General features: G+C 44.1%; 5 protein-coding genes across 5 annotated transcripts; 1 reads left to right on the top strand and 4 right to left on the bottom strand.

Moving 5' to 3' along the window:
• Positions 1-117: 117 nt before the first annotated feature.
• Positions 118-2,149, bottom strand: LOC131877498 (lysosomal proton-coupled steroid conjugate and bile acid symporter SLC46A3-like). Its single transcript, XM_059223182.1, has one exon. It carries the CDS (start codon positions 2,030-2,032, stop codon positions 545-547), a length of 1,488 nt encoding a protein of 495 aa, XP_059079165.1. The 5' UTR covers positions 2,033-2,149; the 3' UTR covers positions 118-544.
• Positions 2,150-2,398: 249 nt separating this feature from the next.
• LOC131877497 (lysosomal proton-coupled steroid conjugate and bile acid symporter SLC46A3-like) lies at positions 2,399-3,979 on the bottom strand. The gene has a single exon (XM_059223181.1). The coding sequence runs from the start codon at positions 3,917-3,919 to the stop codon at positions 2,432-2,434; it is 1,488 nt and encodes a 495-aa protein (XP_059079164.1). The 5' UTR covers positions 3,920-3,979; the 3' UTR covers positions 2,399-2,431.
• A 141-nt stretch (positions 3,980-4,120) lies between these two features.
• LOC131877496 (beta-alanine-activating enzyme-like) lies at positions 4,121-7,128 on the bottom strand. Its single transcript, XM_059223180.1, is given in 2 exon segments — positions 4,121-5,017; positions 5,130-7,128. Coding segments are annotated over 2 exon segments (2,769 nt in total). The 3' UTR covers positions 4,121-4,247.
• LOC131877500 (peptidyl-prolyl cis-trans isomerase-like 3) lies at positions 7,109-8,323 on the bottom strand. The gene is made up of 2 exons (XM_059223184.1): positions 7,839-8,323; positions 7,109-7,407 (listed from the first exon to the last, which is right to left on the bottom strand). Exons 1-2 carry the CDS (start codon positions 8,041-8,043, stop codon positions 7,130-7,132), a joined length of 483 nt encoding a protein of 160 aa, XP_059079167.1. The 5' UTR covers positions 8,044-8,323; the 3' UTR covers positions 7,109-7,129.
• Positions 8,324-8,724: 401 nt separating this feature from the next.
• On the top strand, positions 8,725-11,441 carry LOC131877499 (thyroid transcription factor 1-associated protein 26-like). The gene is made up of 3 exons (XM_059223183.1): positions 8,725-8,958; positions 9,115-9,283; positions 11,157-11,441. The coding sequence occupies exons 1-3, from the start codon at positions 8,853-8,855 to the stop codon at positions 11,413-11,415; spliced, it is 534 nt and encodes a 177-aa protein (XP_059079166.1). The 5' UTR covers positions 8,725-8,852; the 3' UTR covers positions 11,416-11,441.
• Positions 11,442-14,196: the final 2,755 nt, after the last annotated feature.

The following is a 14,196-nucleotide window of genomic DNA, read 5'->3' as shown; positions in this document are numbered from 1 at the left end:
CCGAGTCCTCCGACCGCTCCCTTGAGCCAGATCGAAGGCAAAACCGCGCAGTGGACTACCGTGTCCATCCCAATGGGGGCAGTCAAATTCAAGCTGTGATACATGAGGAAGATGAGGAAGATGAGGACGAGGACGAGGAGGCCGAAAAGAAATCTCTACTGCCAACCGCGAACAATCAGCCTCAGGTACATTCCACGAGTTCAGCCAACACAACTGCCGAATCTGAGGATGGCAACGGAATCGCAAAATCTCCAGAGCCACGACAACCATCTGCCAACACCAACCCAAGTATTGCTGCAGTCACAGGCACCAAGTCAAAGAAACCATACCTGAATACTGATGTTTAAGATGACATACGTCAATGTATTTTATCTATGTCAATTATTATTCACTTGCAATCCAGAGCCAGGTTGACCAACCTACAAATCTTGGCAACCGAAGATTGTTGCATTTTAGTTGCTATATTACGTAAATCAATTTATGAATGATTCAGTCCCCGGGGCATACTTCAAATAAATAAACATAAGTAGCTAACCAAACCAATCTAGGTCTCATATTGAAGCGTCTGTCCCTCCACGGCCATGGGGATTTTTTCATCCAAGAGGACGGTTCTGGTCTTTTCGGCAAATAAAATGCTTCGCTGAACCTTCTTCAAACCCACATTGGCCACCACGAGCATGATTCCCACGATGACGTACAGACCCGCTGTCACGAACAAAAATGTGCCTGGAAAGGTTGTTATGGTGGCTTTGTAAATGAATCCGTAGAATGGACTGGCTGCAAGGGGAACAGCGGCTTGGAAAGCGGCCATCACCGAGAACACCGCACCAACTTCGAAAGGCCCGACACATTTTGTAACCAAAGAGCGGCATGAAGTAGTGATGGCAGGTCCCAGAAATGCAATCATCCCTGCCACAAAGAGCATCCAATCCTTTTCTCGAGTCGAAAAGGCCACGATGATTTGTTGGATAGCACAACCAATGACTGCCAAGATAGCCAGAGTCGTATCGTGAAATTTGCAGTCTTCCGTGAAAAACGGAACAGCCACATATTGGGTAAACAGACCCACAAAACCGAACACGGCAATGTAGAGCCCAAAGTCCTTCTCACTGTAACCCAGCTCCTTCCGAAGAAACAAGAACATCGTGGGGCCTTTGCCATTGATCATGAAGATCTCCATTACGAAAATGCCGGACAAGAGTATGAGGTAAGGTCGAGCACCGTGCTCTCTTTCCTTGAACATGGTATGAAACGCCTTCTTCAGATTATCAACATCGAACACTTTGGCCAATGCGCTCTTGTGCTGACCTTTCTCGGCTGGCAGCATGGCCTTTTGCCGTTTCAGTTCCTCCACAACTTCCTTCGGCCTCATTTTTCGCGAGTCCTTGACAACACACCACGTGTACAAAATCGTGGCGACCGTGAACACCATACTCAATCCAAAGGTGGCAGTAAATCCATAGGCTTCCTTCAGGAATCCGCTCACACTCATACCGGTAAAAAAACCGATGGGAAAAAGTCCGTCCAAGTAGGCCAATCGCCTGGTTCGAGTTTTCGAGGTCGATATATCCGAAATGTAGGAGTAGCAACCCAGGAAGAAGCACACGTACCCGCCGGTGCAATCCTGAAGGCACTCAAATAACAGATACTCGGCTTTGAGCTCGTAGAACCAGATCGTGTTGATGATGAAGACCCCGTTGTTGAAGATGTACCCAAAGCATGACCACATTATCAAAAGTTTACGCCCATAGGAGTCCGACCACGGTCCAGCAAAGAGGGCGTAAATGACAGCGGGAACAGCTTGAAGAATTCCATTGTAAGCTTGGAGTGTGGAAACATATTTCTGGACTTCAATCTGTTCCTCTTCATGTTGATAAATATTGTCACACACTTCGGAGGTGTAATTCAAGTTCACCTTACACACTTTAGCCACGTACAGACTTTGAGAAATGATTATGTAAAGGCCTTGAGCCAAACTGAACATGAACAGAACTGGTTCAACGGTGATCGAACTTCGGCATTGGTCCAACATTTTGAGGTTGAATGGTGTTTTTACTATCTTCCTGTAGTTTGAACTGTCAAGCTTTTACTGTGCTCTTCTCCTGCAATGTCTTATCTTGACTAATAGTAAAAGCATGCCGAGCTTTTTTTATATTTATCTTCTCACTTTTTGAGGACTTGTTAAATACTACTGGAAATATGCCTTACGCCCAAGGACTCTTTAACTAGTTTTAGGTAGTTAAAAGTTAAAGCGTCATTGCATTCACTCAAATTTGTATGATCTTACTTTTCGAGATCTGACATCACAACCAATCGTGGATTAATTTTTGAAGTTTTTCGCGAAGACTTGCATGCCAAAATTACACCAGACAAGTACTTAACCGATAATTTACGCATCTAAGAACAGAAAATGTAATGGAATAAATACAAATTAGATAACATCCAGTGTCTCTTTGTCCCCTATCAGTGGCATGAGCCTTTGACACTTGTCCTCCTCGTCTTGGGTCCTTTGGAGGCTTTTCTTTTCTGTTCGTTCGACCTTGCGAAGGCCGATATTTGCCACGATCAGCAAAACTGCGACAATAACGTACAAAACCGCGGACACGAGTAGGAACGTGCCTGGGAACCATTCAATGGTGGCCTTGTACGTGAAACCAAAAAATGGAATGGCACATAATGGAACCATGGCCTGAATGGCTCCCATGATCGAAAATGCTGCTCCAACCTCGAAAGGTCCGACACATTTTGTGACGAGAGATCGGCTTGATGTCGTGATGGTGGGTCCCAGGAAAGCGATCACACTCCCCAAGTACAACCACCAGCCTTCTCGAGCAAAGGCCATGATGATTGTATTAATGAGCGACCCAATCACACCCCAGAATCCTAGGGTGGTGTCGTGAAATTTCAGGGTCTCCGTCAGAAATGGAACCGCCACATATTGGGTGAAAAGGCCGATCACACCGAACAAGGCAATGTATTGGCCAAACGTGGCCTCGTCCCACGCGAATTCTTTGCGAATGTACAGAAACATGGTTGGACCTCGGCCATGTGACATAAAGATCTCCAGAATAAAAGTGACCATCAGCAGAATTAAGTAAGGTCTCAAGCCGTGATCGCGCTTGTGGAATGTGGCGTGGAAGGCGGCTTTCAGGTTGTTGAGATCAAACATCTCCGCACAGAAAAACCGTTTGAGTTTTGGAGGACCTTCGTCCTTTGATTTACTCAGATCGACCGATTGCTTCACCTCCTCGGGTCTGTTGAGTCGGGAATCTTTCAAGAAGAACATCGTGTAAATCACAGCCAGAATGGCGGCACCCATGCCTAGAGCAAAATTGGGAATGAATCCCCATTTCTTTTTGATGACTCCACTGATACTCAATCCTGTAAAAAAGCCAATGGGAAAGAGCCCGTCAAGGAAGGCCAATCGTTTGGTCCTTTGCTTTTTGGTCGACACATCCGAAATGTAGGCGTAGCATCCCAAGAAGAAGCAAACACTGCCCCCGGTGAAATCTTGCAGGCATTCGAAAAGTAGATATTCCGCTCTCCATTCGGAGAACCACGTGTTGAGAATGAAAACACCGTTGTTGAAGACGTAACCGAGACAAGAAAATCCAATGAGAACTCTTCGTCCATTCTGATCCGACCAAGGACCAGCGAACAGAGCATACACGATAGAGGGTAAGGCTTGCAGAATTCCGTTGTAGGCTTGTAACTCTGAGACATATTTTTGGACCTCGATTTGCTCCGCTTTGTGTAAAAAGATGTTGTCGCAGATCTCACGAGTGTAGTTCAAGTTGACGTTGCACACTTTATCCAAATAAAGGCTTTGGGCTACGATCACGTACAGTCCGTGGGATAAACTGAATAGGAAGAGAACAGGCTCCACAGTCACATTGGACCATATCTCCTTGAGACCCATGGTTGGATTGGATATGTTTTGTGATTGGATTTACAGAACTGATGTAATTGACATCCTTCTTTGTGCGAATTGTGAAGTCTTAAGGCAGCTCGATACGCAAGTGAGGCTCTCATTAAATAACTGAAATGTAGTTCACATACCGAAACCAAGGTCAGATTTAACAAAAATGTCAACGTTCACTATCTATGCAAAAGGCGAGAACAAAAAAAAGTCAGATTGTATTGATGGGCCAAGGCAAACCGTCTTGTTCAATATGCATATAAGACATTGTGGACGTTTACTATAACTATTTGAATGACATGCCGGTCAGTTATCTTCTTCAAAGCACTTAGATACTCAAACAATGGACTCGATTATCTCGTGAACAAACGATGAGGACGCCTTTGTAGGCCAAAGGTGACGAGAAGAATCCTCCAGATCGATCCTCCCCTATATCCACCTCATGACACACTTCACCCTTTTGGCTCACTATGAATTGTCCGTCCACCCCCAAACTCAACACTTGACCATCTTGGGTCAAGCAGGGAGTGGCAAACACATGATCGCGATGCTGAACACGCCACAATTCCTGACCGGAATCCGAGTCCACACTTATGACTCCTCGGCCGTGTGTTCCAAACACGAGATTCTTATCTTGTAAAATCAAGGACGAGAAAATGGCGGCTTTGGCCTCGAATATCCACACATGATCTCCCGATACCCCGTTCACCTTGTATATGCGACCTTTGGCGGTGGCGCAGAATAGGAATCCATCTTGTTGAACTGGATTGGAGAAAATTGGACCGTTTAGTCGGACGGTCCAGATCTCCGTTCCTTTGGCAAGATCGCGTCGTGATAGGTGACCACTTAAAGTGGCACAGATAATCGCGTTGTCCGTTACAACTGATCGAGCGAGGATACTCGATCCGCAGATATTATGCTTCCATCGCTCTACTCCTGTTGTTGAATCTAGGCAGTACAAATGATGGTCATAGGATCCGAAATAGATGCCATTACCGCCAACTGACACCGTGGTCTTGATCAAGCCATTGGTTTTGAAAGTCCAACCCAACTCACCGGTATGCGAGTTCATAGCATACATGCAACCGTCATAACAACCTGGTGGATGAGTGAAAATGTGTTAATCATACTTTTTGAAATAAACATCGTTTCGTTGGAAACGTTCATATGAAGTGAAACGTTCTAGCAATGATGAAAAGAAGCAACTTGCCGACAAATATGAAATGTCCATCGATGGAAAGGACTGCGCAGCTTTCGATGCGATCTTCAAGATCACGCATCCATCGGACTTCTCCAGTGTCGAAGTCAATGGCGCTCAGTAATCCCGAATGGGACCCGATGAAGAGCAAGCTTGATGATAGAAACTCGACGATCAGAGGCGTAGCATCAATGCATTTCTTAAGATCTACAGTCCAGATGGAACGTTTTTGTCCATTCACCCTTAAAATATTATTCGATGAGCAGTGACAAAATCCACGCCCAAGACAAGGAAAGATCTTATCCGGAGATTCGGTGTTGGTGACAATGTCGGTCGAGAAGTGTTTGAGAAGCTTCTTTGGCTGGATGGAACCGAGTAGGTTCTCCAACTTTTGTTGGAATGCTGCATATTGTCCGTTCAAAAGTAATTCCAGACAGGTTTGAACTTCGGGAATATCAAGCGAATCTTCGATCTCACCAAGAAGCTGAACAGCTTAAATTGAGTCACCTCCGTTGAGAACGAAATTCGAATCTTTTTCAGGGACAATTCCAGTGTACTTTTTCCACAGGAGTTTGAGATCAACTGCAGGTGAGCATCGTCTCTTACGAAACATATCGAGAAGCCTTCTCTTATCCAATTTTCCATGGAGGGTTACAGGAAATTCCGTAACTTGTCGAAACGCATCGGGAACCATAAAAGTCGGTAGTTGTTTCAGTAAACTGATATCCAGGTCACTGGTATGAAATCCAACAACTCGCTGTTGGTCGTGGTCGTCTTGAACACATTTCACATCAATATCTAGCACTGCTTCTAACTCACGTTCTATCTCCAACAGAGCAATTCGTTTTCCTTGAATCTTGATGAAATCTTTGGATCTTGCCTCGAATTGGATCGACTTATCTTTACCCCAAAGACCTCGATCGCCAGTATATACCACGAATAGGGAATGACTCAATTCTGTGCCACTTTCGGGGAAGACATGACACATTCTGGAACCACTGGACACTACAATTTCGTTGTGCTTGTTCAATGTTAAACTCGTTTCGGATAATAGATTGAGCTTTTCTGACCAAATCCGACCAGTCTGATTAGTGTCGATTCTAACCAAAGATTGCCAACAAGACATTTCGGTCACACCATAAGCATTGAAGTACTCTATTGATGATTGAGGAAACACTGACGGACATTTCTCTCCGCCTAAGATCACAAATTTTAATGTCGTTTCACCTCGAAAACAAGGCCCATCTCGGACCAAATGAAACAAGGAAGGCGTCATTTGTGCCCAAGATAATTGGTTCTCAGTTACGATTCGGGAAAATTGGAATGATTTCAGTTTTAGAGCCGTGTTCATGAAATGAATGGGTACGCATTTCAAGAAAGCTAACAAGATTTCAAGGTAGAAAGGGTCAAACGTGGGAGGAGAGACACTGAGAACAGACGAAACTTGGAATAAGCTCAGATAATCATTTACATTGGGCGATATACTGTTCCAAGAAACGAAAACAGACTTTCTCTTTCCCGTAGTTCCAGATGTTTGGGCCACATAAGCGATTTCGGGGATTCTGAGGGCTGCCTCGAGGTTGTGCGTAACCTCGACTTTGATGCTAAGCAGCCACACATCAATACTCAGTTTCATTTGAGAGATAATTTCAAGGGGGTTATCGAGCAGAAAAGTTTGGTCGCAAATGATCATACTGACTTGAAGCTCAGCCAAAGCGGTTTGTATCCCGAGCCAACTTTGGTTTTGTGGGTCTAAATTGACATGATTTCGCTTTTGGAGGAGTAATGCTATGATGCATGGATATATGTTCAAATAACCGGGCGTGTCCATGGAAAATGCCACACCTACCACCGTGTGCCCGTGCTGGAGATTCAATATGGCTTGAACTAATTGATCAAAACCGGTTCGATCGAGAGTTTTACACCCACGGTCAGCATGGTGATAGGCCGCCACGGCAGGCCGGGCCTGGGCCTGGAAAGTCAACTGCATGGCAGAGTGTAGCCCCACCATTTTATTCGGCCATAGGGTTGGCATGGATGGTCACAGATACGATTTTGATATCTTTCAGTGGTCGATTCTTGGCATTAATGGGAACCTTCTCCAATTGATCTAAGGTGTCGAAGCCGTCAATGACTTTAGCAAATACGGTATACTTGAGGTCTAACGAGGGTTGGGCCCCGTATGTGATAAAGAATTGGGATCCATTGGTGTTGGGTCCGGAGTTGGCCATGGAGACAATACCTCGCGTTTTATGCTTGAGCGAATCCTTGATCTCATCGTTGAATTTGGCTGCAGAGGAGGAAAACATTAATATTAGTGTATATCAATTGGAATTAGGTGGCCAAGTAACAGAAGGGTAAGATGGGGTTCATTGGGGCCAACTATTAATCGGCGCTCCATTTTTTATAGTTTGTGGCCCATTCATATAAGGTTTCGAAACAGAGTTTAATGGCTTGGCGTTTTAGGTGTACTCATGATCCATCCCAAGATTTGTGCCATTCGGGTTCTGGCCACAGAGCTGCCGCAGGCTTGTGCCCCTGTCTAGGCGCCCCCAAGCCCTGCCCACCGAAAGATTAGGTTAGGTCGAAAATATTTAGTTTGTTAAGTTTGAAATATAGGAAATAGGACCGTCAAGTAATTGCTGGCGAATAACTTCAATGTCCATTTTCCGATAGCAAAACTTGTTATCGGGTGATCAAGTACGAGCCCTTTGAGCTTACCGCCCCAGATGGATTGGCCGCCTTTGCCTGAACCCGTGGGATCGCCCGTTTGCACCATAAAACCCGGGATGTTTCGGTGGAACAAGCAATCGGTATAGTAATTGGACGCGCACAAGGCCAGGAAGTTTTCGCAGGTCCGCGGACAATCTGCGCAAAACAACTCAAACTTGAGGTCCCCTAAATCTGTGTGCAATGTCACCGACATCTTCTGGATCAGTGGTCAATCAATCTGGCCAATTTGTCAAATCATATATCGACTGGCACATTGACCCTCGATCAACCACCCAATGCCACGCCCACCGTCCAACAACTGCGAGACGTCCACCGGGACTCGGTTCAACCCACAAATGTAACCGATTGGAACTGTGGCAGCGACTCAGTCGATCAGGGCATGGAGTCCATAACCAGACCCCCCAGGCCAAAGAAGAACGGAGGGAGGACCAGCCCGAAATCCCGAAATCAAAACAAAACGGCATGCACGCCAAGTCTCAGTGTGACCGAGCTTCAAGTCCATCAACTAGTTGCAACTTCAAAACGTGTACCCCTGGCTTCTGGAAAAGGGATGTTAGCGTGAAGAAATAACCTGAAGCTCACAATGCCCAGGTGATTGGTCCCAGGTGGCTACCATGACGTAGTTTGACCTTAATCGTGTTTGAGTCTAGTTTTTCAAACTAGAGTCGAATGGAAATAAGTTTAGTATTGTGTATGAGACAGATCAAAATCAAGAGAGTTTACTGAACAGCCACCAAAAAGAATGGATCTGTGAGGAGCCTTGGCGGATCTTCTTTTCGTGATCTTTAGTTTTGCCCCAACACGCCACAACAGCTTGGTCACCTTGGTTTCCTCATGGTTCTTAGTTTTCTGGTGTTTTCTTTGATTTATTGACATGTGTGATTGCTGATTGATTCCCAGCTGGCCAGAGAGCATGGACCAAGTTACGCATGGACACTTGGTGGCCATTGGCCTGACGGATTAGATTTGAAGCTCGTGGATGGAAGTTTCCCCGGCCTGATTATGTCCCAAAACGAACCCTGTCCACCGGTGGCCCCACCTTCCGGGGGCAAAAAGCCCTTTGACAAGAAGAAATGGCGAGAAAATAAATACTCCAAAAAGACTAAGGGTATGTTTGAAATGTAAGGACGCAGGTTGGTCAGGCAGCCGAGACGAGAACGATATCAGATTTCCGGATGGAATGACCAACTAGCCACCTTTAGTAACCCCAATGTCAAATTGTCCAATTGAACCACCGTGACTGATTTTCAATTGTCATCATTAGTCGATCAATGGAAAGGCCAACGGGAAAAGTCGCTCAAGCACCGTTATTTCAAGATGATGCGCAAACACGACGGAGCCAATGCCAACATGGCTCCTTTGGGCTCTCCCAAACCGGCCTCAACCCTGCCAGCCGCTGACACGCCCTCCAACCCAGCCCTCGACCCAACTACGTAAGCCAATCTGCGGACTATGGTATTCTCCACCACTTATTTAGTTGGCAGTGCTCACTTATAAATTGGGGGCCAACTGTTCTTAGGTTTAGATATAGAGTTTAAGGGCTATCAAGATCGTCTTTGATTAGCTTGTCTCATTGAAAGAATTACCCGGATCCCAAGATATTCGAACATAATCCCATAAGGTGTCCAAATCTTCTCCGAGGATGATTCCTTCCGAGCGGTGTTCGTGTTTCGCGAGTGGGTCGAAAGCACATTTGTGTTAGATGTCAACCACCAATGGATTGAAAAACGTTGTGGCTAGCTAAGGGCTTCCCTAACATTGGTCGATAGGATACACCACGGACTTCTAGAGATATGGGCTGCAAACGGAAGCAAAAATATCCTATCTCCTAAACCGCTCATCTTATTCCAAATAAGCACTTGATACGACCACCAGGTCTTGTTGAACAGATGAACTTGGCCAAATTTGAGCCCAAACCTATGCTTAAGGAACTCAGGAGACATGTTCAAAGTTATGTAGTAAACACTACATAAAATTTGAATTTTCGGCCTGCTCTTGGTCAGCTTCATAAGCTTTGGACCACATAACTTTGACACGATCGTCTTTGCATGTAAATGATATAAAATTGACCTACCGTTAATTGAAGAGATCTACGTTTCTTATTTCATTACTTTAATTCGAAAAGTGGCTCAGAGCAGGCCGATTTGCCTGAAAGCTCGTTCGCAGTCCATATTTCTAGAAGTCCGTGGATAAACATATCATCCGCCACAGTTATGCATTGCTTTGCTTTAGCTGACAGCTGAAAGGGTGTGGCAGTGATAGTATTGATTGCCTTCGACCGACTAGGGGAGCATTGTTCAATCAGTTACCGATTCAGTTGTAGTTGAAAACTTCAACAACCCCGACTTCACTCGTTCTTTCTTTTCTCTCAATGGATGAAAAAGTAGAGACAAGAGGAGGATCGATAGCGTCAAATTACTTTTTAAAAATAACCTGTATTGGTAGGGTCCTTGGCTCATTGCATTGGATATTATAAGGATTACAACAATATTTCATGATTTTGCATTTCTTGTTCCCCTTCTGGGAATGATCACTATTGTGGGGATGGACCAGTCCTTAGCGTCAATCCACCAAAGTTCCGGTGAGAGTCCTGAGATGAAGCCCATGATCCCGCGCATGGCACGGTCGCACGCTAACCAACTGCGCCTTTACCAGACCTCACGATCGAAATACTAAATGAGACCATCAAATCTGTTATCGTGTTCAGGGTTGACTTAAAAAAAAAAGCTCCTAGACATCTCTTAGGAAAGTTAATTCTGAGCTATTCTAGTTAGAAATGTTTAGTCTATGAATAGAAATTTGCTCCAAATAAGCAACATTCGTGGGTATTAGGGTCAGGAGATTGAGTCGCGCATCGTCCAATGTGTTCCGTTAGGCAACGTCGTGTCCGTATCCGGTTGGTTTTGTGGATGTGGTAGAATAATCGAGGAGGATAATTGAACCGGGGAATCTTTTGATTGCTACAAAACTGCGCGAACCACCACACCACGTCTCTTCCTCATAAGAGAAGCTTTTGACACCGGGGCAAACCACGGCACCGTCAGGGAAAAAATTCCTGCCTTGTAAACGCTACATCCTCGACTGCTCGGATACAATAGCTCCATTAACTTGGCATTGGGTATTGAAGCATTTTGTCTGTCGCTTCGCCTATCTAACAAAGTTACGAACATGTGAGCGATTTATCACTTGATCGTTTGATCAATGTAATGAATATATTTGCTATGCACTCACAAGTTCGTCGAACTCATTGGGATACGCAATAAGAACAATCCCTGATTCTAATATAGGGTTCGTGTTTACTTCCAGAGCCCCGAATAAGAAGTGGCATTCGATCAAACAAGCGAAACAAGAGTTTGAAGCTCGTCAACAGAAAGCTGAGAAACGCCAAAAGGCCGAAGAAAAGAAGAAACGACAAATGGAGCGGGTGGAAGCCTTGAAACAGTATCGACAGAAAAAGGCTGAGAAATTCAAGATTTTGAGTCAGAAAACGCGGAAAGGTCAACCTGTTATGGCCGGCCGTTTGGAGTTACTTCTCGAAAAAATCCAGGCACAATCGAATGAATAAAAGAAAATAATTACCTTAATGTTTGACATTGCCTAATCTCGTTATTTATTCTCACTCAAGTAAGATGATCGTTAACAGTAATAAGCTCATCTTGAAAGTCGAAAACAACACTAAACGTCGCCACAAAGTAAGGTTAGATAGGTATTCCCCAACGGACAAGTCGATCCACGTTGTACCTATCAGTTAAGGTAGAACAGGCCGTCAACTGCGACCAATAACAATCGATAACGTTATTTGTGTTACCTTTAGTACAAGCAAATTTGTGTTACCTTTAGTACAAGCAAATTTATGTTACTTTTAGTACAAGCAAAATGGAGAACCTCATTCAAAGTTTCACCTTACAAAACTGGTTTTAGATGTGTTCTTATGACGTTTGCATGTTCATATTTTATTGATCAATCATTTTTGATGACAAGACCTAGAAATAAAAGGTAAATACCTTTTACTCATTTGCGTCAAATTCGGGACAAATTAACTAAAATCGCCATTTTGTGGGAAAATGCGTTTTTCTACCTTTTTTAGGGTTGACCGGGAATTTTAGTCAAAATTTTGTTCTTGTCTGACTTAAATCCTGCTACTGGATCAACGCCTAAATACGCCCTACGAATATTTGAAGGCAGCAAATGGAACAATGAACGATCCCGAGAAAGAACAGAGTTAGCATTGTGATACTAGCTCTGGACTTAAACGTGCGATATATCCTACGACATGTTTGAAAAGCCTTACCAACTTTCAACTGGATATTTGTATTTGGGTGCTAGGGTCGGAGGGATGAGCTTCGCCCGGCCAGCGAAGCCAGCCATCACATCGTCCTTATACTTTTTCCGATAGGCAGTGTCGTGTCCGATATGTTCATCTAACTTTCCATTATTTTGGAGGACTACACCTAAATCCCTCATGGATGAGACTTGCTGAATGCCCTTGCCCTCATCATCTGATAGTAGAGTGTCTAATGACGTCGACCCAAAGGTCTTTGAGCGGAATTTCACTCAATTCAGTGCCATGATACTGGCAGAAACGCAAGAGTAGATTTGGTCTAGGACCGCTACCAAACAACCGGAATTCTAACCATTCCTGCCAACTACCAATTTTGTATCATCCGCATAGGAAGAGATACTGATACCGGCATTACAAGTGAGCTTTTGAAGCGAAGCTATGAAAACGATAAAAAGGAGAGTACCTAAAATGGAGCCCTGAGGAACACCTAACTTGACATCATGTATGCCACTAAGGGATCCCTCAACCTTGACCAATTGCTTCCTACCATAGATGAAACTTTTTAACCAATTGAGAACCTTACCTTGGATCCCAATCTCATGTTGCCTGTTAACAAAAGACCATGATCTACCTTGTCAAAGGCCTTGGCAAAGTCGAGATAGACTACATTGACTGATTCATGGCTCTCTCGTCCCTCAATAACCTACTCTATATGTTCAATCAGTTGGGTAACCGTCCTGAAACGTGGGGAGAGACTTTCTCCCTCTTTGGAAATTGGAACAACATGACCTAGCTTCAGAGAAGAGGGAAACTTGCCTTGATCCAAGATGCAACGCATCAAATACGAGAAAGCAGGAGAAAGGACCAGGAGAGGGCCAGGAGAGTTCGAGAGTCTCGAGTCCCTGAAGGCATCTGAAGCATCTTGATCTGTGACTACAATACCATCTAAATGCTCAACTTGCCAAGCCTTGTCAATATAAACAAACTCATCGATAGAGCAAAGGGCTGTTGCTCCTAAACTCTTTGAAGTTGAAAACACACCAGAGAACTGATCTCCAAGTACATATGTTGTCCATAGACTCTACATTGTCTTTAGCTTGCCCATTGACCTCAAAGGCCCTACAGGATGTTTGCCTGAGAGAAAAATGCCTTCGGATTCGACCTCACCTCCTGAACCACTCTACTTTCCTTTTTAACTGATTTGTCTCAATAGAGGCCTTAATTCTACCTTGGATCTACTCCAACTTTCTTTGAAGGCTAGCCACAACTACTGGATTCCAATTGCTCTATAGCCTTTCTGCTAGTTTGCAACTCTTTTTGAACAAATTCATCCTATATCTCGGAATTTTAGACTGTGCCCCCGCCTTGTGGAACACATTCAGAGATTGTTATAGTGTAACAGACGTCCTGAAAAGCTAGAAGTACACCTCGTTACTATTTGGCTTGGGAATTATCTGACCGAACGGGAACATCGCGTTAAAGTAGAAGACAATGTTTCTAGCTTTTGCCCTGTAACTTGTGGCTTTCCTCAAGGTGGCATACTGGGCTCATCTGTTTTTTTTGATTTTCGGTAATGACCTTCCCGATGTAACACCGTTTAAAATAACAATGTTTGCAGACAACACAACACTTCAGCATTTTGGCAACAATTGAAAGCAATGGAATCGGACTGTCATTTTTGGGTTTAAAAACTCTAGAAAATGGTTTAAAAGCAACAAAATGTCGAAAAAAATTAAAAAAGACCAAACTAATGTTGTTCAATGTTCCTCGTGGGATTTGTTTGTTCGTTTGCTGCGAAGTCAGATGGCATCTCTCTAGCTCAAGCCTCAACGTCGACACTTTGGCAATCATCGTTTCCTACCAAATATTACTAGGAAAAGCACACTCGTTAGCTTTTTTAGCACGATTTAATGAAAAAAGATGATGATGAAAACTGGTATGCAAAAAGTACAACATATATCGCTCTCTGCTTATCACTATTTAAGTGCATAAAGTGTTAGTATTTATAACCTTAAAGGATTTGAAGGGTCTCTCAAAAAAGGTTGGTGGTGTATTTAGGGTGTC

This window comes from Tigriopus californicus, chromosome 3 (assembly GCF_007210705.1).
Source record: "Tigriopus californicus strain San Diego chromosome 3, Tcal_SD_v2.1, whole genome shotgun sequence".
Lineage (NCBI taxonomy): Eukaryota > Metazoa > Arthropoda > Copepoda > Harpacticoida > Harpacticidae > Tigriopus > Tigriopus californicus.
The sequence above is the reverse complement of the archived record's forward strand: the minus strand, read 5'-3'. Positions and strand labels throughout refer to the sequence as shown.

Excerpts from the sequence above, each read along its gene's own strand:
- LOC131877498 (XM_059223182.1), bottom strand. The coding sequence starts at position 2,032 with ATGTTGGACCAATGCCGAAGTTCGATCACCGTTGAACCAGTTCTGTTC.
- LOC131877497 (XM_059223181.1), bottom strand. The coding sequence starts at position 3,919 with ATGGGTCTCAAGGAGATATGGTCCAATGTGACTGTGGAGCCTGTTCTC.
- LOC131877500 (XM_059223184.1), bottom strand. The coding sequence starts at position 8,043 with ATGTCGGTGACATTGCACACAGATTTAGGGGACCTCAAGTTTGAGTTG. Across the intron at positions 7,408-7,838 it reads CGGCCAATCCATCTGGGGCG|CCAAATTCAACGATGAGATC; the intron begins GTAAGCTCAAAG and ends CCTCCTCTGCAG.
- LOC131877499 (XM_059223183.1), top strand. The coding sequence starts at position 8,853 with ATGTCCCAAAACGAACCCTGTCCACCGGTGGCCCCACCTTCCGGGGGC. Across the intron at positions 8,959-9,114 it reads ATACTCCAAAAAGACTAAGG|TCGATCAATGGAAAGGCCAA; the intron begins GTATGTTTGAAA and ends TGTCATCATTAG. Across the intron at positions 9,284-11,156 it reads CCAGCCCTCGACCCAACTAC|AGCCCCGAATAAGAAGTGGC; the intron begins GTAAGCCAATCT and ends GTTTACTTCCAG.